At 44.8% G+C, this 22,941-nt stretch overlaps 1 protein-coding gene across 5 annotated transcripts in view; it reads left to right on the top strand.

Annotated features, from left to right (window-relative positions):
* The window catches only part of IPO11 (importin 11), a 252,471-nt gene that overhangs the window by 64,825 nt on the left and 164,705 nt on the right, over positions 1-22,941 (top strand). For all 5 annotated transcript variants that reach the window (XM_075932406.1, XM_006134432.4, XM_006134434.4 and 2 more), the window contains exons 10-14: positions 1,012-1,204; positions 8,338-8,490; positions 8,791-8,834; positions 16,539-16,629; positions 22,581-22,628. In XM_075932406.1, the coding sequence (XP_075788521.1) occupies positions 1,012-1,204; positions 8,338-8,490; positions 8,791-8,834; positions 16,539-16,629; positions 22,581-22,628 (529 nt within the window). The remainder of the gene's footprint in view (positions 1-1,011; positions 1,205-8,337; positions 8,491-8,790; positions 8,835-16,538; positions 16,630-22,580; positions 22,629-22,941) is intronic.

Genomic DNA, 22,941 nt, shown 5'->3' with positions numbered 1-22,941 from the left:
GCACAACCCAAAATCCTCAGTTTGTCCCTCTGCATTCTGGTATGATGAGGCACCTGTCACAGTTGGAATGCTTAGGATTAGCAATTTTTTTGTAGGTCTGATTTAAAAAAAATGCTAACGGTTGGTGCTGCTTGTTAAAATGTTAAGCTGTTTCTGAAGCTGGAATTTATCATAAACAAGACTTAATCACTAATGTATTTAAAAAATATCCAGGTATAAAGCACCTTATAAAGTAAATGTTCAGTACTTTAAATATGGTTGGAAACAGGTAGAAAGTGTGGTTTACTAATAAGAATAGTGTTAATTTTGGGGTTAGCTTTTCTCTTGTATTAGGAAAAATCAGATCTGACGTGTGAATTGTTACTTAACAATTAAATAGTATTGTATAGTTGAAAAAGTATGTGGTTCCTTAAACTATCATTCTTATTAACAAAACATTGTTTCAGAAATGAGATTTAGATTGCCAGCAGATAAAATGAATAAATCAGTAAGTACCATAAAAGTGATTTTTGTTTTAATTTAATTTTTTGCGTCCAGCTACAGATTTAACCTTTCTAGTCTAACCTTGGGATCTGACTGCTGCTGAATCAGAGAATTTGCCAAACTATGGAAGATCAATATGGTCTAGTACCATTACCATCACTTTCCTGCTGTACTGGGTTCTTAGGAAACATTGAGAGGTAAATTAGAGCTAAATAACAGCATAGAACTCAGAGAGCCAGGACTGGTGGCTGTAAGCAGACTTTGAGACAGCTGGAAATTTGGCCACACCCATGATAAGTAGACATCCAGCTAACTAAAATCTGCTCGACCATGGACGGTGCTGGACCAGAGAGTGCTGGACTAGAGAGGTTCAATCTGTGTCATGTTTCCCTATAGTTCTAGATTTTGTTAGATCTATACATTACAAAATGGACTCCTGTTTTTGCAAGATGGTTTATGAAAGTCCTTTGTGCACATAAAATGTGTATGAGTTCAGTCATGTGATATTTTTCTTTCCTCACTTTATAGCTTTTGGACTTCCTGGACCAACATCCCTTTTCATTCACCTCTCTGATTCAGAGATCATTGGAGTTTGCTGTAAGCTATGTTTTCACAGAGGCTGGTGAAGGAGTTGCATTTGAACGATTCATTGTCCAGTGCATGAATCTCATTAAGATGATTGTAAAAAATTATGCTTACAAGCCATCTAAACATGTTGAAGGTACTGCTGCTCTTTCCTCAGCAGGTTTTCCTCTCCCTGATAAAAACAAAAAAATACAAAAAATGGCCAGATATGTGACACAACACTAATTTCAAATGTCTTTTAATAAGTGATTTTAAAAGGCCCTCAATATTCTTAATATCATATTTAACATCATTTACTAAATATTGTATTTTGTTAATATTTTGACTGTGAAAGTCAAGCTTTAGTGAAGAATCTCCAAATTGTTATATAATTATTACTTAAATCCATAAGAAACATGCAGCAAAACAAGTTTCCCATGTAAAAATATAGAGAAATTACTTATTGCTTTGGCTTTCATTAGCCATATAAAATAAAGAGTCTATGTTCAGTTCAAGGGCCTGGTTTATTTATGTTTTCATCAAATTGATGTCTTTTTCTTTTGCTAGGAAAGTATTCGATAAAAGAATGTTTCTGCTCTATACCCTAGTTCACAGCAGTATGGTGGAGGTATAGAATCAAAGTAAAAGTTTCAACATGCTGTTGAATGTAATGTTTTTTTCTGCAATTCCGACTATGTGGTTGTTTCACAAAATGGAGGCTCTAGCTAAAAAAAAGTTAATCTAATAAATAGATAATTTAACAAAAATTCTTCTTGGAGTAGTTCCCCGTAGGTGTTCCAAATTGGGTGCTGATGCATCGTCATGCTTGCGACCGGAGATTTTTCTAGCAGTGTCCGCTGTGTATGTGCTGTGGCACCCCCTAGTTTCATTAGTGTCCGTTAGGCGCGGGTCCCTCAGTTCCTTCTCTAGTGTCCTTGGCAGCAGACGGAGCTTCTTTTCTCCCCTTTGTTTCTACAGAAATGACAAAAAAAGAAATGGTTAACTCCCCTTTAGTTTTGTCAGATTTCCCAGTTTTAAGACCCCCCCCCCCATCCAGTCTTACAGTTTTAAAAAAAAATTCCGTTGTTAGTCGCTTCTCGTCGCACCTAATGCTGGAATCTCCTGGCTTTAAGAGGTGTGAGTTGTGCCAGTATTCTATGCCCGTCTCAGATGGGCATTCTGCCTGTATAAAGTGCCTTGGAGAAGCTCAACAGACGCAAACGTGCCTTCACTGCTCCAACTTGACAGCCAGAGCATGCTGCGATGGAAGTAACAGGTTAAAAAGTTTCCTGTATGAAAGGCTGGTCCAGCCATCTTCCGAGAACATATCATCTGCCTCAAAGTCAACATAGGAGCTGAAAGGTATGGACAAAATACATCCCTTTACCTCTTCAGGCAAATCTGTTTAAAAAAGCAGACTGTCCCCAGCTAGATATTTGCCTTCGGTACCGACTGATCTGAGGGTTAGCACTGTGGACAGACCCGTGGACACCTCTAGCATGGCATCGTCCGAGATTCTGGCACCGCATAAGAGGGCGCACTTGGAGCCCAAACAAAAACAAACGGCACCATCTACCATGCAGAAGCACCGCTCGGCACTGAAGTTGCCCACTCAATCAGCACCAGACATGGCACCTAAGAGATCGCGTGCCAACACGCCGCCTCCAGGGTAATTGGTGCCGCCTACACCAATGGCACCAAGTATTACACAAACCCCAGTACTGTCCCAGGAACATCCACAATGCAATTCTCCTAGTAGGAGCTGTCTTTTACTGGCACCAGTATGTCCATGCTCTTTCATTCAGTTGGTGCACTCACACAGATTATCGAATTTGCCTCAATCCCCAAGTGAAGCTGGCACCAAGCCACGCAGCCGCTTCTTCTCCCAGCACTCCAGCCCAGCACAGAGAGCTCCATCCTGGAGTACGGGGCCTATTACGTATGCATATCCATCACCACCACCACCACCACCCCTCTGGTATGCGCATCACTACACATACCTGCCGTCACCTTATCTTGGGCAATGTTAATCATGGGAGTCTCGTCCTCTTAAGAAGAGTTACCATATTACACCTTGAACAACATCCAGGGAACCACCTCACTCTCCCCCAAACTACGACATCCATGACAGTACCCAATTCTCCAGTCCAGACAGAGATGGAGGACTCTTTGTCAGAGGGTGAAAACAGGTCCCCTCTCCATAATTCTTTGTCCTCACCAGACGAGGTGGTTCTATCCACCACTCTGCCCCCAACGGACAATATGAAAAAGTTCCAGGAACTTTTTAAAAGGGTGGCGTTAGTGCAAGAACGAGACTTACAGGAGGTTCAAGGAAAACAATATTGCCTCTTGCGAACCTTGCAACCTCCTACCTCCTCCAAGATTGCCCTCTCCAATCATAGTGGACGGAGGCCATTATGGACCCAGCAGACAGCATCTGGCAGATCCCGACATCCATCACTCCAGTCAACAAAAGGGCAGAGTGAAAATATTTCATTACATCAAAGGGAATGGACTTCCTTTTCACTCACCCTCCCCCAAACTCCCTGGTAGTTGATTCTATTAGACACAAATCTAGACAACCCAATATGAGATCAACACCACAGGACAAAGACCACAAAAAAAATTGATATTATGGGTCATAAAGTATACTCCTCAGCCATTCTGCTTCTCAGAGCAGCAAATAATACCGCCATGTTAGCGGATTGATTATTCCAACTATGCAAAACTCCAGGACCTTGTATAATACCTACCTGAACACAAGAGGCCTATCCTCCTCAACATCATGCAGGAGGGCCACACAGTCTTTCGTACTGCACCATAGTCCGCAATGGATGTAGCAGACACAGCTGTATATGTCACAGCCTCGGCTATTGTGATTTACATAATATCCTGGCTCCAGGGTTCACGGGTGCCGAGGGATTTGCAGCAGAAAGTTGAGGTCTTGCCCTTTGATAAGACCAACTTATTTCTTGCAAAAACTGACAAAGTACTTCATTCGATGAAGGACTCCTGCACCACCTTTCAGACCCTGGGTACATGCCCCTCCTTTAAGAGAGCCACAGATAACAACCAAGGTATGACTTCCGACAAAAACAAAGGTCCCAGTGATGTAGACCTCAATGCCAGCAACAACATCAACCACCGGCAGCCCAACCTTCTATATCCAAACAGCAAATTTGAAGGTTCTGTCAAGAGCCAGAAACTCACTTTCCTTGTGGTCACACCATCCCCCAATTATCCACAGTTCAACCATCGCCTCCACCCATTTTTTTTTAACAGTGGACTCAAATAATGTCAGACAAATGGGTCCTAGAACTCATCCAATATGGTTACTCCATCCCTTTCCTTTCTCCTCCTCCTACCTACCCTCCCACCACGTCCCTCTTCAGGGACCCATCTCATGAGACCCTCCTCGAACAAGAGGCGCTTCTTCTCCTTCGGTTAGGCGTCCTAGAACTGGTACCAACAGAATTCCAAGGACGAGGGTTCTACTCAACTTAACTTTCTAGCACAGAAAAAGAACGGAGGGTAGAGGCCCATTCTGGATTTAAGGAAGCAAATACGTAGTTTACCACTGATTTGAAGATGGTCACCCAAGCAACAATAATCCCAGCACTAAATCAAGGAGATTGGCTTTCAGCTCTAGGCCTACAGGATGCATATTTCCACATAGCAAAAGCCTGTGGGCAGGATGAATTGTTACGATTCATGGTGGGCCTTCAGCATTAACAATACTGAGTGCTCCCTTGTGGCCTTTCAATGGCTCCCAGGGTGTTTTCCAAAACACTAGCCATCATAGAGGAATGCATATGTTGTTAGGGAGTCATAATATTTCCATACTTAGATGACTGTCTCATAAAAGGCATGTCCTTCCAAGAGGCAAAGGACATGATTGAGACTTCAGTGAGCCTCCTGCTCCACCTCGGCTTCCAAATAAACTACGAGAAATCCACATTCCATCCTACTCAGACATTGGAGTTTTATAGGAGTACACATTGATACCATCACAGCCAGAGCTACTCTACCTGCACACAGATTCAACATCTTATGCAACCTCATAGTAGTAGCACAGGTGACCCCTATCATGACAGTTCGTGAATGCCTAAAGATCCTAGGCCACATGGCTGCCACAACTTATGTTGTCAAGTTGGCAAGGCTCCACATGAGATGCCTCCCGTCTTGGCTCACCACAGTCACCATTCCACTGCAGGTCCTCACCTCCTTGCACTGGTGAATGAATCCACACAACATCTTAACGTCCATTCCATCAGTCGACCCCTACACTTACCGTCATGACCGACGCATTACTCATGGGATGGGGTGCCCATCTAGGAGTCCTCATGGTCCAAGGCAAATGGTCCTTTTCAGAGCAAACGCTCCATATCAACCTTTTAGAACTGAGAGCAGTACACTGTGCATGTTGGCATTTCCTGCACCATGTATTTCGCAAGATTATCAACATTATGGCAGACAGCACTGCTTGCATGTGTTATATCAATTGGCAAGGTAGTGCACAATCCCTGTCCCTATGTATGGAAGCCTTCAAACTATGGAAGTGGTGCCTGGTGCACCAGATTACCCCAGTTGCCGCTTACCTCCAAGGAGTGCTGAATGTTACAGCAGACGTCCTCAGTCACAAATTCTATGACCACCACGAATGGGGAGTTTAGTGTTTCACCAATGGGGCCAGCCAGACCTAGTTCTTTTCCCGATCAGGGACAATCGCAAATGCCACCTTTACTGTTCCAGAGCAGTCTTAGGGAAGCACTCTCTTGGGGATGCTTTCTTCATCAAATGGGGGACTCCGTTAATCTATGCATTCCCACCCCTTCCCATGCTTCACAAGGTCATCATCAAAATCAGAACAGAACAAGCCTGCGTGATTCTCATCGCACCAGCGTGGCCGTGACAAACATGGTATCCTTACCTCCACAGAATGATAACGGATCCATAAGCTTTTCCACCTCAACACAATCTCCTCTCCCAAAATCACGGCGCAGTTCTCCACCCCAGACCGCACAAAAACTCCACATCCATGCCTGGCTCCTTCATAGCTCCAGGATGCCGAAAACACCTGCTCAGAAAGAGTAAAGCAAATACTAATCAACAACAGAAGAGAATCCACCAGGAGATTGTACCTCTATAAACGGAACAGGTTTTCTCCGTGATTTAAATGTACATTCACATTGTACTGCCTGAAACCACCGCCCTCCCGCTCCTATTGGACTACCTATTGTACCTTAGGGAGTTGGGCCTGGCTTTAAGCACTATCAAGGTTCATGCGGCTGCTATAGCAGCCTTCCATCGCATCACCGAGGGTGATTCTTTCCTCTCGAACCCAATCACCAAAAGGTTCCTCACTGGTCTACAAAACACTTTTCCATCTGTTCGCCCACCAGTTCCCATCTGGGACCTCAATCATGTACTTAAGAACCGAACAATGTAGCCTTTCCAGCCCTTGGCAACCTGCTCTTAGACATACCTATCTGTGAAGGTCTCCTTTCTAGTTACAATAACCTCCAGTAGGAGAGTAGGGGAACTTGCTGCCCTAATGGCAGATTCCCCTTATACAGTTTTCAGCAAGGACAGAGTGATGCTTCGGTCCCACCCCAAATTTCTCCATAAAGTTCCCTCTCCCTTTCACATCAACGAACCGCTACACTTACCTGCACTCTTCCCCAAACCACATACTGACCCATCACGTATAGCATGTCATGCTCTCACCGTCCACAGAGCGCTCGCATTGTACATTGATTGTACAAGAGCCTGGAGAATATCTCAACTTTTTCTCTCTTTTGCAGACGATTCAAAGGACAGGCGGTCTCTTTTCAGAGGATCTCCTAATCGATCTCTTCGTGCATTAACACATGCAACACCATCCACTGAAAGAACCACCTGGTACCATAGTGGCCCATTCCACCAGAACTATGTCCTCCACAACTGCCTTTCTCAAAAATGTACCTCTCCAGGACATATGGAACGCAGCTACTTGGTCATTAGACCACACATTTGTACAGCATTATACTCTTGCATCCTCCATCACATCATCTATGGCTGTCGGACAAGCAGTAGTACCCACAGTGACAGGGCTCCATACCCACCTCCACAAACCGTCTACTACTTTATAGTCACCCAGAGAGGAGCACCCACGGGGACACTACTTGAAGAAGAAGAAGAGTTTACTCACTTTGTGCAGTAATGGTGGTTCTTTGAGATGTGCGTCCCTGCAGGTGCTCTACTACCCTCCCTCCTTTCCCTGATTTGGAGCCCCATGCTCTACTAGCATGGGTAGAGAAGGAACGGAGAGAGCTGTGCCGTGCATACACCTAACAAACACTAACGGCATGAGTCGGCGCCACAGTGTATAAATGGTTGACACTGCTAGAAATATCTCTGGTCGCCGGCGCAAGGATGCACCAGCACCCAAAGTGGAGTACCCATGCAGAGACACATCTCGAAGAACTACTGTTATCTAGTACTTAAAAATATGTTGCAGGATAAACTACAGATCTTCAATTGTTGTTTGATATCTTTCAGCATATATTAGAATGTCAACATTTTATATTGTGAACTATTAACAGAGCATTAATTCTTATGGAAATACTACTTGTAGTTCATAATTATGATTTAATTTTTGGAATTAAAGGAGGAAAGCTTTGAAACTCACTTGAATTTCATAACTTGATGCAATTCGATAAGTTTTTATATTCATTCTTCGTAACTGAAAGTTTCATTTTCATCGAAGATGAAGGATAATTTTTTTCTGAGAATTTCACAGTGAACTGCCCTCTTTCACAATAGCTGTCATTTTGTAGTATTCTCAGTGACAGTGTAGCTATAGGGCTACCCACCAACAAAAATGCTCTCTTTCAAAATGGCCATCACCTCCTATTGTTTGTTTCCAATCCAACTGAAGCCAAACTGATTCAGGGAAGATGGTGTCTCCTGACAAGATAGGATGATACAATCTATCCTGAGGGTAGAATTTTTCGGTTATGAAGAAAAACATCAGAAAAGACTCTTAATGTGAATAATTTAATTAGAACCAGAAAGTGAGCAGTCAGGACTTTCTTTGTGAGTCATTGTTTTCACCCACTTTATTCATCTGATTGAATAATCTTACTTAATAAAGAATTTTAGACCTTTATTAGCAAGTGTCTTAAAGTCAGTTGTGGAAATTTTAATGTTCTTTTCAGTATGAGAGTCCAGTATTTTCTTTTCTATCAATTAATAGGATTCTAGTGTATTGTTAAATCATAGAAGAGTAACTGTGTATTGCCATTACAGATAGCAGTCCTGAAACTCTTGAAGCACATAAGATAAAGACATCATTCTTCACATACCCAACATTAACTGAGATATGTCGGAGATTAGTCACTCACTATTTCCTGCTAACAGAGGAAGAATTGACAATGTGGGAAGAGGACCCAGAAGGCTTCAGTAAGAAATTGCACTGTATTTTCAGATTAATTTTATGAAGATATTTAATGTACCAGTTCCCTTTCCACAGTGCATCGAAAAATGCCCATTGAAAGATCAACAGGAGAAAGTGACTGTTATTTTTCTTCGTACAGTCTTGTATAGAGATTAATTTTTTTAGATTCTCTTCATAACCTGATATGTGCAGTATCTCATGTTTACTTAGCCATAATGTTTTCACTGATATTGTTTAAAACTGTAACTAAAATATTTACTGTATTTTTATGTAACACATTTTCTTGTTTTCTTTGTGGACTGTAGCTGTAGAGGAGACAGGAGGAGATTCTTGGAAATACAGTCTCAGGGTAAGTGTTTAAATTTGAATTAAACAAAATTAATTAGTCCCCCTCACTCTCAAGCCCTAAAAGGGGAGAGTATTGAATTATATGGATATCAGAATGCAAAGAGCTTTTTTTAGTCCCTCCCTAAAGGGTTCTGCCCTGTTCTTCTAGACTTCATTGTTTTATTTACTTTTCTCTTTTCCCTTCAGTGAAGGGTGGTAGAAATGAGAGCAGCAACATATTTCAAGAGCAGATATTCCAATTTTATTGATCACTTCATACTAGAATACAGGATTTGTTACTCAATCCTGTACACATATGGATGTACTCTGTACTTTTTATTGCAGTCTGAAATACCCTAAATGAGACAGCTTGTATCTAGTTTCATTAATATTTGGATTCCCTCTACTTTAAATATATAGAAAACACTAACATTTCAAAGTCTTGGTTTTAAATTACTACGAGAAATGGGATTATCTTGTCCCTCCCCCATAATGAGCACTACATTGTTTTAGAGATATTTGTGGGTCACCTCTATTCTTATTTGCAGTCATATAACATTTGTGATATTGACAGCAGTTCCTTGTGCTACATAGAAAAAGGAAAAAAAAGCTTATATATATTATTAGCAGCCTTTTAATGCATTTTAACAATTGGAGAGAGAGAGAGCAAAAGCCTCTTTGTGATCAATCGGCTTTCTCCACAGACTAGTAGTTTTAGAACTGCTTGTATAAAGATCTTTTGCAAGACAGTAGAAAGAACTGAAATGTATGTTAAGTGAAAATAGAGCAGACCCCCCCCCTTAAACAATGCATTTTGGTTATGTAATAATCCGAGTTAGTGGGAGGCCATGCCGACTCAGTACACTACCTGGCTAAATAAAGCAATTTTAGTGTGTGGGCCCTAGATCAAGGTGAGGTGCTAAATCATTCAGAGGCTCAGGCTGAGCCACCGTCAATGAAGTTAAACTCTTAACCAGGACAAAACAACGAGCAGTCTATAAATAATTTAACAGGTAAGGCCCAGGCCTGTCTGCAGGCTGAGCAGCTGTCTATGGGCTCGGACCCTTACTTAGGGTGGGGCCGCAGCCAGATAACCAGTAGCATAAATCATGGGCTCAGACCTGACTGCAGGAAAGCAACAGTTTACAGAGGCCACGCCCTTGGTCAGGGGGAGGCAGCAAGCAAACGTTTTAAGCAGTTCAGTCACTCAAGCCTCTTTGGAGGCTGAGATGCTGTTTATAAGGCCGAGCCCTGGGTCAGGGCGGAACAGCAGGCAAACAGTTAAGAGCCCAGGTCTGGAAACAGACTGAGCAAACAGTTTATAAGGCCTTTCCCTTGGTCAGGTTGGGGTAGCACCAAACAAACTGTACAAACAGTGAGATAGTTTAAATAGTCCCACGCTCAGACTGGTCAGCAGGTGTCCTTGCAGGTGCAGGCAAAGGTGTCCTCAAGGTGAGGAGTGGCAGGGGGAACGCAGGCCCATCCACTCCGCTGCATCCCACCTGATGGCCCTAATAGTGGCAGCGCGGGCGGCCACTGGGTCAGCGGGGATCCTGACAGCAACGAGCTGCCTACCGACCTCCATGTTCTCAGCTACCCCGGGGTTGGCTCTCCCTGGGCCACTCCCCAGTTCCTTCTGTGAGCCTACTTAGCTCAACTGCTGCACCTTGGGGTCCACTGGAGATGATGTTGCTGGCATGGATGGGTGTCCATGGGCTCTGGGTAGGAGTCACTTGGCAGTCTGTGGCACAACCCAAACTCTGGGATCCAGCACTGGCTCTGGCCTTCTCAGCTAGTCTTCTGTGTCTGGCTGTGGTTGGGGTGGCATTGGCCCATCTTCAGGGTCTGGTAGCGGCTCATGTGGTCCAACCCAGTCCTGCATTCCTGGGCCGGGCAGCCATGCCTTTCTTCTGGGGAGCCCTGGGAGAGCGCCTGCCTTGCTCGCCCACTGGGTTCTAACTGAGCTTTCAGCCCTGGCTTTTATAGTCCCAGTCCTATCCTTCTGCTTCCTGCTAGGGAGTGGTTCCCCATTTGGGTAAGTGGGAGGCCATGCTGAACCAGTACATGTTAGCTTTGTTAAATATTGGAAATCTAGAATAAAGTTGTAATTTACTTTTCTTCTTCGAGAGGTCCCCATGGCTGCTCCACTCTTGGTCTTGGTGCCGTCCCTGTGCCTGGATCGGAGCTTTTGCAGCATACTCTGCAAGCCCACGCATGTGCAGTGTGAACCAGTACGCACCGAGCTAGTCGGCACTGCACATGCGTGTCCCGCACCCTCCAGTTCCTTCTCAACCTCCCTCAGCCTGAGACGGACCTCTGCGGTTTTCTGCCTTATTTACAGTTACCATTGTTTGTTAGCTGTTAACTCTTACTTTAGGTAGTTACTGTTGTTAACAGTTTGATAAGTTATAGTTAAAAAATATATATTTTTTTTCATCATGCCCAGCTTTAAACACTGTGTCTCCTGTAGAGACGCATTACCTATCTCTGACGGACACTCGCAACGTGTCAGGTGTCTGGGAGAACATCATTCTTCTAAAGACTGTCGCTACTGTGCCAGACTGCGCCTTAGCCAGATCTTGTAAAGACAGGAACCTTCGCCTCAAATTAATTCTCATGGAAAAGAAGACGCACCTGGCTTCGGATCCTGGAAAGTAGCCTAGAGAGGTACATTCACCCCCAGGCTTTCCACAGAGCAAGATGGCTTCCAAAAAGAGGAGCTCCTCTGTGCCTCACCAATAGTTCTCCTTGAGAAAATGGTCTCCAGCTAAATCATCGGAGCAAAGACCTCATGTCAGTAAATATGACACACTGGGCACCTCAGGTGTCCAGGCACCATCATATGCTGACGGCACTGATGGCAAAGGGCTCAGCTGTTGCCCTAAGACCGCACCACCAACTAAGGCACCACTGATACTGACAACTTAATCGGTACTGACGATTGCGGCACCGAGTTCTATGGCACTGATGCCACTAACGGCACCGAGCTCTATGGCACCGATTTCTTCCACTGCACTGATGGTGCCCATTTGTTCGTCGGCATTGATCAGATCATTGGCACCGCTCATATACTTGGTGCTGCCAAAATACCTAAGATCCTTGCCATTGTGCCGAATACTCCATTGGCACCATACAGACCTACGTTACAAACAGCAGTGCTGATCCTCGCAGCCCCGTTGCTGTATATGTGGAGTGAGGACTTGACAATTACATCTACCCCTCAATCACCACTGTTTGACACCGATGCTTCGCTGGTATCGACAACTTCATGAGCTTTGTCTCCAGTACCGTCATAATTTTCCAGTGATGATGAAGAGGAAGTACAAGCCTCTTTCTCTCTGCATTGCAATCCTTCGATGCAGTATTACAAGCCCCAGTATGACCCAAGGACAATTCCTCCTTGGTATGGTCACCACTGGATGCCTCCTCCGGTACCGTATCCAGCACAATGGCCTTATTGGAGTGTTTGGGGCTCAAACAGGAGACATCACAAACACACTGTTTCTCTTACACCTAGAACATCCACATCTATGCAACACTTGGAGGTGCCTCAAGCAATGGAGGAGCCATCTCCTGATTCCTCACCACCCACTAACTTGTCTTCATCACCGGACGAAGCAATTATGCCACCGCCGCCATCAGCCACAGATGACTTGGAGCACTTTAACAGTCTTTGCAGCTGAGCTCAAAATTGCCACAGGGGAGGTGGCTCAACCCCAGCATGAGCTCATGGACATACTCCAGGCTGCTCCATCCTACAAGAGTGTGCTACCTTTCAACCCTGCCATTTTAGAACTGGCTAACACAATTTGGCAAACACCTGCATCGATTCCACCCACATGCAAGCGGGCAGAGAAAAAAATATTACATACCAGCAGATACCTCACAATTCCTTTTTCCTTATCCCGCACTGAACTCACTAGTAGTGGAAGCTGTGCTCCAGTGGGCGAAACAACACTGCTTTTGCACCACTCCACCAGACAAGGACACAAAGAGGCTTGACCTGTTTGGGCGCAAGACGTATGCTTCTGCAACTTTACAGTTCAGAATTTCCAACTATTCGGCCTTACTAGTAAAATACAACTTTTGCAGTTACTCCAAACTCATAGGCTATGTCTACACTCGCGGCTTCTTGTGCGAGAAATATGCAAGTGAGGCTAACCGTGGACTATTGCCGAACCTCATTTGCATACCTAATGAGCCACCATTTTTGCAGAAGAGGCTCTTGCACCAGAAGGAGCTGTCTACACTGCTCCTTGCGCAAGAAAAACCCTCTTGCGCAATGCCGCTACGCTGATTATTTTCAGGAATGACATTGTACAAGAGGGTTTTCTTGTGCAGAAAGGGGCGGTGTAGACAGTTCCTCCTGGCGCAAGAGCCTCTTCTGCAAAAATGGTGGCTCATTAGGTATGCAAATGAGGTTCGGCAATAGTCCACGGTTAGCCTCATTTGCATATTTCTCGCAAGTGTAGACATAGCCATGGAGTTTGCCAATGATACCCCTGAGGCAAAGAGACCTCAATTCACTGCTGTAATTTCAAAGGGATGTTCCATTTCCAGAGCTGCCTTCCAGGAAGTACCAGGTACGGACGATACTGCCGCCAGAACCATGGCTACTGCCATGGTCATGCAGAGAGTCTCCTGGCTTCCCATGGGCAATCCAATCCACTGTTGAAGACCTGCCATTCGACCATGAGAGACTGTTTGCGGACAAGACAAATGAAGTCCTTAATACAAAGAAGGACTACTGTACCATACTCCGCATGTTGGGATATATACTGGCACCAGGCGGAGACAGTACCGATACCAACCATACCAGTGGCCACATTACCCCTCCTATCTTAACCAGCGCCAGGAAAACAACCCTAGCAGAAATATAGGACCCGGACTCAGAGACTATGGCAGTCTTTGGGCTCGGCCCCTCAATCTACACCTGCCAACAAGCAAATGTGAATGCTTGTCGAGGGCCTAGAAAACTCCCTACAAACTTCGATGCCATGATTGACCACGGGAACCATCCAAGATTGGCTTCGCCCATTCTACTACCAATGGGCTTACATCACCTCTTACATTATTCGTTACACCATACCATTCCTCTCCAAGCCTCCCACTCACCCTCTTATCCTTTCCCTCTTCAGGGACCCCTCTCATGAGACCCTTCAAGAGATGCTTCGTCTTTTAGATCTGGGAGCCATAGAGCCAGTTCCACACAAGCACAGAGGCAGGGGCTTTTATTCCCGCTATTTTCTAACTCAGAAGAAGTCAGGAGGCTAATCTTGGATCTATGCAAGATCAACAGATTTGTCAAAATGCAACATTTTCGCATGGTTGCTCTATCCATCATCATCCTGGCACTGTAACAAAGCTATTGGTTTTCAGCCCTCAACCTCCAGGATGCATATTTTGACATCCTAATCCATCCTGCTAATGGAAAATTCCTGAGGTTCATGGTAGGAAACGACCACTACCAGTACCAAGTTCTACCTTGCGGTCTCTCCATGGCCTCTCGTGTGCTCTCCATGATACTCGCTGTAGTCACAGCTCATCTCCACTCTATGGGAATTAATCATTTCCCCCATCTCAATGACTGCCTTCTCAAGGCATCGTTGCAGACAGAATCGGCACATGTCACAGCGATGACCATAAAGTGCTTTCAAAATCTGGGACTCCACATAAACTGGGAAAAGTCTTCTGTCCACCCTTCCCAAAACATACAGTTTGCCTAGATTCTATGGCCTAGATACATACGCCTATTTTCTACAGCCACTCGGGCCTATATCTTGCGAAAGATTCCTTGCCATCCAGACTCTGGCCATAGGGATCTACCTTGCCGCTCGCACTGCAGCTTCTTGGCCATGTGGTGGCCACAACATTTGTAGTACCGCATGCTTTACTTCACACGCATTGCCTACAGATTTGGTTTTCCAGAATTTACAAACCTCAGAAATACCCCATGTCACTGTCGCTCACCATGCTGCATGAGGTCAAAACATCACTCCTTTGGTGGATATAATCAGCCAACTTTGGCACGGTCGTCCCCTTCCTCCAGCTTTCCCCCTCATGCACTATTACAACCAATGTGTCTCTTACTGGATGGGGTGCTCACTTCCAAGATCAGACTGCTCAAGGCCTTTGGTCAACCCCAGAGATGTCATTCCACATAAATCTCCTTGAATTGTGCACTGTACACAATGCTTGCAGGCATTTCCTGCTTTCTGTTGCCAACAAGCATGTCCGTGTCCTCACAGACAACATTGCCTGTCTCTTCTATATGAACAGACAGGGAGAATCCAGATCTTCTTACCTTTGCACTGAAGCCATATCATTGTGGAACTTCTGTATCAGACACAATATCCACCTCTCCGCAATCCACATACCAGGCGTCTCCAACATGACAGACGATGCTCTCATCAGGCATTTTCCCCAATATCACGAATGGCTACTCAACTGTTTGATAGCACTCTCCCTTTTTCACAGGTGGGGGTGACCATTGATAGCTCTGTTTGCAACGTCGCACAACACCAAATGCATGCAATTCTGCTCGAGAGGGGACATTGGGACAGGATTGTTGAGGGATGCTGTTCTTATCCAATGGGATCAGGATCTTGTTTATGCTTTCCCCCCATACCACTTCTGGCCATGGTTGTTCAGAAGATCAGGACGGATGGTTCCACAGTCATCCTGATAGCCTCCGCCTGGCCCAGACAATCGTAGTATCTGTTTCTGCTCAAGATGTCGATTTACACCCATTAAACTCCCTCTCCAACACAATCTGATCACTCTGGGACAGACAGGACAAACCTACCCAGATTTACACAAGCTACATGTGACATTATGGCGCCACCAAGGGGCGAAACTGCTTGTTAATCACCAAGCGTGGAGCATCCATGGGGACCTCTCAAAGAAGAAACAAAAGTTAATCACCTTGTGCAGTAACTGGAGTTCTTTGAGATGGTGTCCCCGTGGAGACTCCACAACCCTCCCTTCTCCCTTCTGCTTTGGACCTGAGGCCTCCAGAGTGGCGAAGGAGCTGGAGGGTGTGGGTCGCGCATACACGTTGTCAACTAGTTTGGCATGTGCCGGTTTGTGCTGCGCATGTGCGGCCCGTCAGGGACTCCTGCAAAATCTCCAATCCAGGTGCTGGGACGGCACCAAGACCAAGTGTGGCGCATCCACGGAGACACCATCTCAAAAAACTCCAGTTACTGCACAAGATGAGTAACTTTCATATCACGAGTGCGATAGGAGTAAAAATTGACTAATTGTATTTCTCTCTTTTTTTTTTATTTATTTAGTAACTGATCAGCAAACTTACAGTGAAACCTTACATTGTAAATGTGTTAAAATGCATGCAATTAAGTTACTGTGTAATCACTGAAAATGTCAGTGGTTACACATGGGGCAGCAGTTGGCTTCCCAGGAGGTGGTGCACACGGGAAGTCGGCTTTTAAGCTTGCTCCTCGCATGTACCGACTCCCCGTGCTGCTTCCTCTGATACAGAAGCAGGACTGCGAGGTCACTGTGTACATGGTGACACTTTCACATCCGTAGCTCTAATTGATAAAGCCATATTGTAACAAAATTACTCTCAGTAAACTGTATTTTTTGGAGTGTTTTCCTGATGAAGTATTTAGTATTTTAAATATAAATAAATGAATTGTAAATTCAGTAAGACAAGTTTAGCCTAATTTTAGGTTTGATAACAGATTTTTTTTAACTTTTTCAGCCATGCACTGAAGTTCTTTTCATTGATATTTTCCATGAATATAATCAGACCCTTACTCCTGTGCTTTTAGAAATGGTTCACAATCTACAAGGTAAGATTTTTAAAATGTTTTTAATATACTGGACTTTTTATACTGAGTGGTATGTTTAATAGCTATGTATACAGCATAGGATTTGAGAACTGAATAGGAGGTTATTCATTGTTCATGGTTAGATATATTTAGCTGGGGTAAAATTTGCAGTAAGATCTGTACTTTGGTGAATATGTAGAACTCACAGGATTTTCTACAAGCTATTGACTACCTTCATAAGTCCCGCAATTAATTTTACAAGGGGCTTACTATAAAATCCTTGATTTGTTTTAAGTACTCTAAAAGGTTATATGGTGTATATGACATCACTGCAAAAGCCACAGAATATATTTTTAGGAGATGATGCTAGACCTTTTCAGTCATTCCAGATGTTTTAGGTGAGGTGCAGAATCTTCCATTAGAAAAGGTCAATCCATTTTAGTCCAAAGTCCTCTTGGCCAAGTTGAAAATAACTAGGACTTCATTTCAGATTCTGAGTTTCACAATTGACCTACTAGTGTTAGCAGGCCTCCCCATACTCTTCATGATGGTAACCTTTGTACTCTGTTTCCCCCCATCATGTGCATAAGTGTATTGAAAAATTCTCTCTGTTCTTGTTTGCAGTAATATCATAGAATCCAGTCTAGTGCTCTGCCCTCACAGCAGTACCACACAATGTTTATCATCCCTGATAGATGTCTCTCCAATGTGCTCTTAGATATCTCAAGTGATGGAGATTCCACAGCCTCCCTAGGCAATTTATTCCAGTCTTTAACCACCCTGACAGGAAGTTTTTCCTAACATCCAACGTAAAGTTCCCTTGCTGTAATTTAAGCCAATTGCTTCTTGTCCTAATATCAGAGGCCAAGGAGAACAATTTTTCTCCCTCCTCCTTTTAACACCCTTTTAGATACTTGAAAACCACTATCATGTCCCCTTTCAGTTTTCTCTTTTTTAAACTAAACAAGCCCAATTCTTTCAGTCTTCCCTCATGTTTTCTAGACTTGAATCATTTTTGTTGCTCTTCTCTGGACCTTCTCCAATTTTTCCACATCTTTCTTGAAATGTGATGCCCAGAGCTGTACACAATTGAGGCCTAATCAACGCAGAGTAGAGCAGAAGAATGACTTCTTGTGTCTTGCTCACAACACTCCTGTTAATGCATCCTAGAATCATGTTTTCTTTTTTTGCAACATCATCGCACTGTTGACTCATATTTAGCTTGTGGTCCACTATGACCCCTAAATCCCTTTCTGCAGCATTTCCCATTCTATATGTGTGAAACTGATTGTTCCATCTAAGTGGAGTACTTTGTATTTGTACTTTGCAATATAATATTTATATGATATTTATAACCGTTCCTTATGACAAATGGAAAATGTTTGTATATGGTTAGCTGTAGTTCATTGTCATTTAACAGTTGGAAAGGAGGAACAGGAAGTCTTTGTCGTCAGCCAGCTCTCCCCATAGACTAGCAGTGTTCCATAGACTGCAGTTGAAGACAGAACCGGCCCAAGCTATGGGCTGACTGGGCTACCGCCTGGGGTGCCACGCGGGACTGCTGGGCCGGGAAAGACGGCACTGTGCATGCTCCGCGTGCCTGGGATGGTGTCACAAATGTGCCGGGCACCCGGGGGTGGGGCCACACATGTGCTGCGCACCCAGGGTGGGGCCGCGCTGGGTGGCGGGGGGCTCGGGTAGGCCCTGGTTGAAGAATCTGTAGACCCATACTAACAGTTGACAGTATGATCGGGAATGAAGACATTTTAATGTAGGATGGGCAATAAAATGGCGCAGGTCACTAGAGTTAGCCCTTAGTGGGCTGCTATATTTGCCTGCACCTCCATTGGTGTGGGCGATGACACTTCTCATTGTCCTGGAATATTAATCTGGGGCCAACGGGAGCTGTGATCCCTCATACTTGCAAAGGCACAAGTAAATATGGCAATGTGGGTGTCTGCCAAGGGCTACCCCTGTTGGACTGGATCCAGCCTAGGAGGCTGGTATTTGTTCACCCCTATTTTAATGGGTGATTGCAGAAGTTGAGCCCTATTGCTGTTGTTTGCTAGCTCTATCTGCTTCATTTTCAGCTAAGCACAAATTTTGAGAGAGGTACTGTAAAACCCTGTATCAGTTTTCACAACCCAGTTAGGGAATTAACACATCTATCTTTCCCCTTGTCTTTGTATTTCATTATGTTGGAGAGAGATTTTGAAGATTGTAAAAATGCTGCACTCTTTACTATGAAAGGGTTAATTCAGATTTTCTTCTTATAGTATTGTCCATAGACTTAGCTACAGTGTCTGTTGTGAGATTTCCTGCAGACTGAACTTTTTTTATGCCATAGATGATAACAATATACGCCGCGCTTCTGAGCGGGAAGTCATCAAAAAGTCAGTGGACTCTTTCCTGAAATAAGAGCGTTAGTAGTGAGGGGAGGTTATTCAGCATTTTCCCTGTATTTTTGGATCACCGACATTTTTCACAAAGGAGTGCCAATGTATACCATATGATTTGATGGCTCTGATGTCCGCTTTCTAAGGTATTAGAGGGAGCTGCCTCCATTTCTTCACCATCAGACTCAACTTGCAACCTGGACCAATGTCCAAAACTAAGTTACAGATATTTTGAATGTGCACCTAGACTATGGGTGAGCAGTAATTTTTGCAGGGGGGCCACTTCACAAATTTTGGCACATGGTCGTGGGCCAGCTTTGGACTACTGGGAAGGAGGGAGCCTCACAAAGAAGGGGTGGGACTGGAGCTACAGAGAGAAAGTGTTTGTGTAAGAGAGAGACTGTGAGTGAGACTGACTTTCTGACACAGACTGAGTGTGTATGTCAGTGATTGTGTGTGTGTGAGACACAGACTGGGGATGTGTATGTGCTGGCTAAGTTCGGAGGGAAGCCATTCTCTGTCCCTTTAAGGGAAATCTGTGCTGCTCTGTTGTCACCCACTACCCCTGTTCTGCACTCCTGTGAGTCACATGTTTCAGATTGGAGCAGTTCTACTGTGTGTTTACATCTATGACCCCTGCTCTGCAGAGATGGGTTAAAGGGATAGGGGAAGCCCCTGACTTTCAGTTATTCCCTCTCCTCTCTACCCTCCTACACAGCTTGCAGAATTCTGGAAGCAGCTGCAGGACAGAGCAAGTTTGAGGGAGGGGTAGCTGAACACAAGCTGCTAGTTGCCAACTGTAAGCAATGCACCTCTGCTAATCAGCTGGGCAGGCCATAGAAAAATGCTTGGCAGTCCAGATCAGGCCTCGGGTCTGAGTTTGTCCACCCCTGACCAATGTATAAGTGAATTCTAAACAAACAGAAATAAAGGATTTTTTACCCCAGGGCTACGTCTAGACTACATCCCTTTTTCGTAAAAGGGATGTAAATTAGACGTATCACAATTGCTAATGAAGCAGGGATTTAAATCTCCCCCGCTTCATTAGCATAAAAATGGCTTCCGCTATTTTTCCGCATGGAGCTTTGTCGGAAAAAAGCACTAGTCTAGACGCTGATCTTGCGGAAAATAAAGCCTTTTCCGTAAGATCCCTTATCCGAAAGGGATAGCAATTGCGATACGTCTAATTTACATCCCTCTTACGAAAAAGGGATGTAGTCTAGACATAGCCAAAATGTTTAAAATGTGTTTATATTGATAAATGTATACCCGCTGAAATTTTCGGTGGGTACATGTTTACATTGGAGAGAGGGGGGGAAGGAGAGAGTCAGCTCCACAGGAGCCAGTGTACGTGGCGAGTCAGCTTTTAAGCCAGCTCCCCACACATATCGGCTCTAAGGGAGCTGCCTGCCCTTCCTGACTGCTACCTCTGATATAGAGGAAGCAGGGCAGGTGTGGAGCATGCAGGAGGCAGAGGCAGCAGCATGGGGGGACAGGTGGCTTCGCCAGCTCCCTATTTATACTGGGTCCCACCTGCTTCCCTGCCCTGCTGCCTCTATCAGCCAATGCTCTCAGGGAGCCTGCTTAAAAGCCGGAGAGGGGGGCAGCATGTAACCTTGAAGATTCATTGGTTAACTACACATTTGCACTATCACATCCCTACCTGAGGATTAGATTTTACTTCCAGACAGGAATTCTATGCTTCTGCCTTAGATATTTAAGATTTTAGGTTGTTTGGATGTTTTGGTATTCTAGGAATTGCACGTTTCTAGCATGGAGTTTGCAGAATTAGATTACTATTAGTGATATAAACTGTACTGATATGCTTGCTGGTATACTGGCCCTTGCTGGTGAACTCCAATAGAGGCCGGCTATGTCAGACCAGAGCAGCCCGAGCAGTGGTGGAGCTAGTGGGTCAGGGAGCAGAACAATCACAACCTCTGCAGGACCCCATGGCTTTGATGGGATTGGATGGCAGGCCGGGTGGCAGGCCTAGAGTTAAAATGGTTAATCAGTTCAACATCCCTAGCTCCCTTAAAGCAAGAAATTCGGAAGTATTCATCACTTCTCTACAAAAAACCTTTTTTGGGTTCCCAATGTAGGGCTTCCACGTAAAGTGTGATTACAATGAATGAAGTTATGAGGCCTGAAGTCTTGTCAGCATAAGAATTTCCATTGCTAAAGTTGTGTTTAGGGCATAAAAAAGTCAAAATTAAATATATCAATTTTTAGAACTTTTTATTACATTTAATTATATAACAAACTGTTTTACTGTAATGTAGATAGTAGCCAAGTAATCACTTTTTCTGCAAATAGTCATAACTTGATATTCTTTACCAATGCCTATTTTTTCCAGAGGTTTTTTTATTTTGAATAAAAAGGTGACACAATATGGTACAATCAGGTTTTGTGTACCCTTTGCTTTCTTTAGTGAACATACTGTAGATATTTTCCAGTCACAAATTCAGTATTTCAGTAATACACAGAAATATTTTTGATAAGCAATATATATATTCTTAACCAGAATGGCTCCTCTTAGAGATTCGAAAAAAACCAAAAGTATGAGTTTAACAGTACAGTACCCTTTTAAATACAGGCAGTCCCCGGGTTACGCGGATCCGACTTATGTCGGATCCGTACTTACGAACGGGGCTTTTCTCGCCCCGGAAGATGCAAGCGGTGGGACTGCCCAGACGCGCCGCAGTCCTGCCGCCCGCGTCCTCCGGGGCGAGAAATGCTGCTCCGCGTCTCCCTGGTCTGCTGGGGGGGGACCCCCCCAGCAGACCAGGGAGACGCGGAGCAAAACCGTGGAGGACCCGGGCAGCAGGACCGCCCAGATGCGCCGCAGTCCCGCCGCCTGGGTCCTCCGCGGCTTTGCTGGGGGGGCAGACCAGGGAGACGCGGAGCAAAGCTGCGGAGGTCCCGGGCGGCAGGACCGCCCAGACTCACCGGGGTCCTGCCGCCCGGGTCCTCCGCGGCTTTGCTGGGGGGGCAGACCAGGGAGACGCGGAGCAAAGCAGCGGAGGACCCGGGTGGCGGGACCGCGGCGCGTCTCGATCCCGCTGCCCGCGTTTCCCTGGTCTGCTGGGGGGGGGAGGGCGCAGCTAGTGTGACCCCCTCCCCCAGCAGACCAGGCTTTTCTCGGGACGCCTGTGGTAGAGCAGCTGGGGTGCTGCCGGTTGGTCCCGCAGCGCCACTCCTCAGCGCTACTGGAGCAACCCAGCAGCGCCCCAGCTGCTCTGCCCCAGGCTTCCCCAAGTCAGCCGCTGCTGAAACTGATCAGCGGCTGATTCCAGGAAGCCCGGGGCAGAGAAACTCTGCCTCGGGCTTCCTGTAGTCAGCCGCTGGTCAGTTTCAGCAGCGGCTGAATCTGGACGCCAGTTCCGACTTACGTACAAATTCAACTTAAGAACAAACCTACAGTCCCTATCTTGTACGTAACCCGGGGGCTGCCTGTATAGGTGGTATTACTTCTAGGTTTGTATGTTTTGCTTCTTTGCTGTCGATTATGGGTCTTATATTCTTTTTTGTTAATGTATTTTCTTCTATAATTGCTTTTATTTTAACTTGATGCAGGACCTACAAATGTAGAAGATACTAATGCTCTACTGATTAAAGATGCTGGTAAGTTAAATTTCACTTTGCCTTTTAAAGAACAAAACTGATGGTTATTGTGTGTGCCTGACTTCTATAAAGTGTTTGGGAAGAGTCTGTGATACGTAACTTTGACATTTTGAAAAATAGTATCAAAATTATTTTCTCATAGCACTATGTTTGGGCAGTTCAAACAGCAGAATATGTAGGCAATAATTTTAGAAATAGGATATGTAATTACATAGAACTTTTTAATACTTTTGAAAGTGAATTATTCTTTCCATTTTGCAAACAAAATTGAGGGTAGGACAGATGGCTTGTCTAAGACATCTGATGGAATCAT

This window comes from Pelodiscus sinensis, chromosome 6, assembly GCF_049634645.1.
Source record: "Pelodiscus sinensis isolate JC-2024 chromosome 6, ASM4963464v1, whole genome shotgun sequence".
NCBI lineage: Eukaryota > Metazoa > Chordata > Testudines > Trionychidae > Pelodiscus > Pelodiscus sinensis.
The sequence above is the reverse complement of the archived record's forward strand: the minus strand, read 5'-3'. Positions and strand labels throughout refer to the sequence as shown.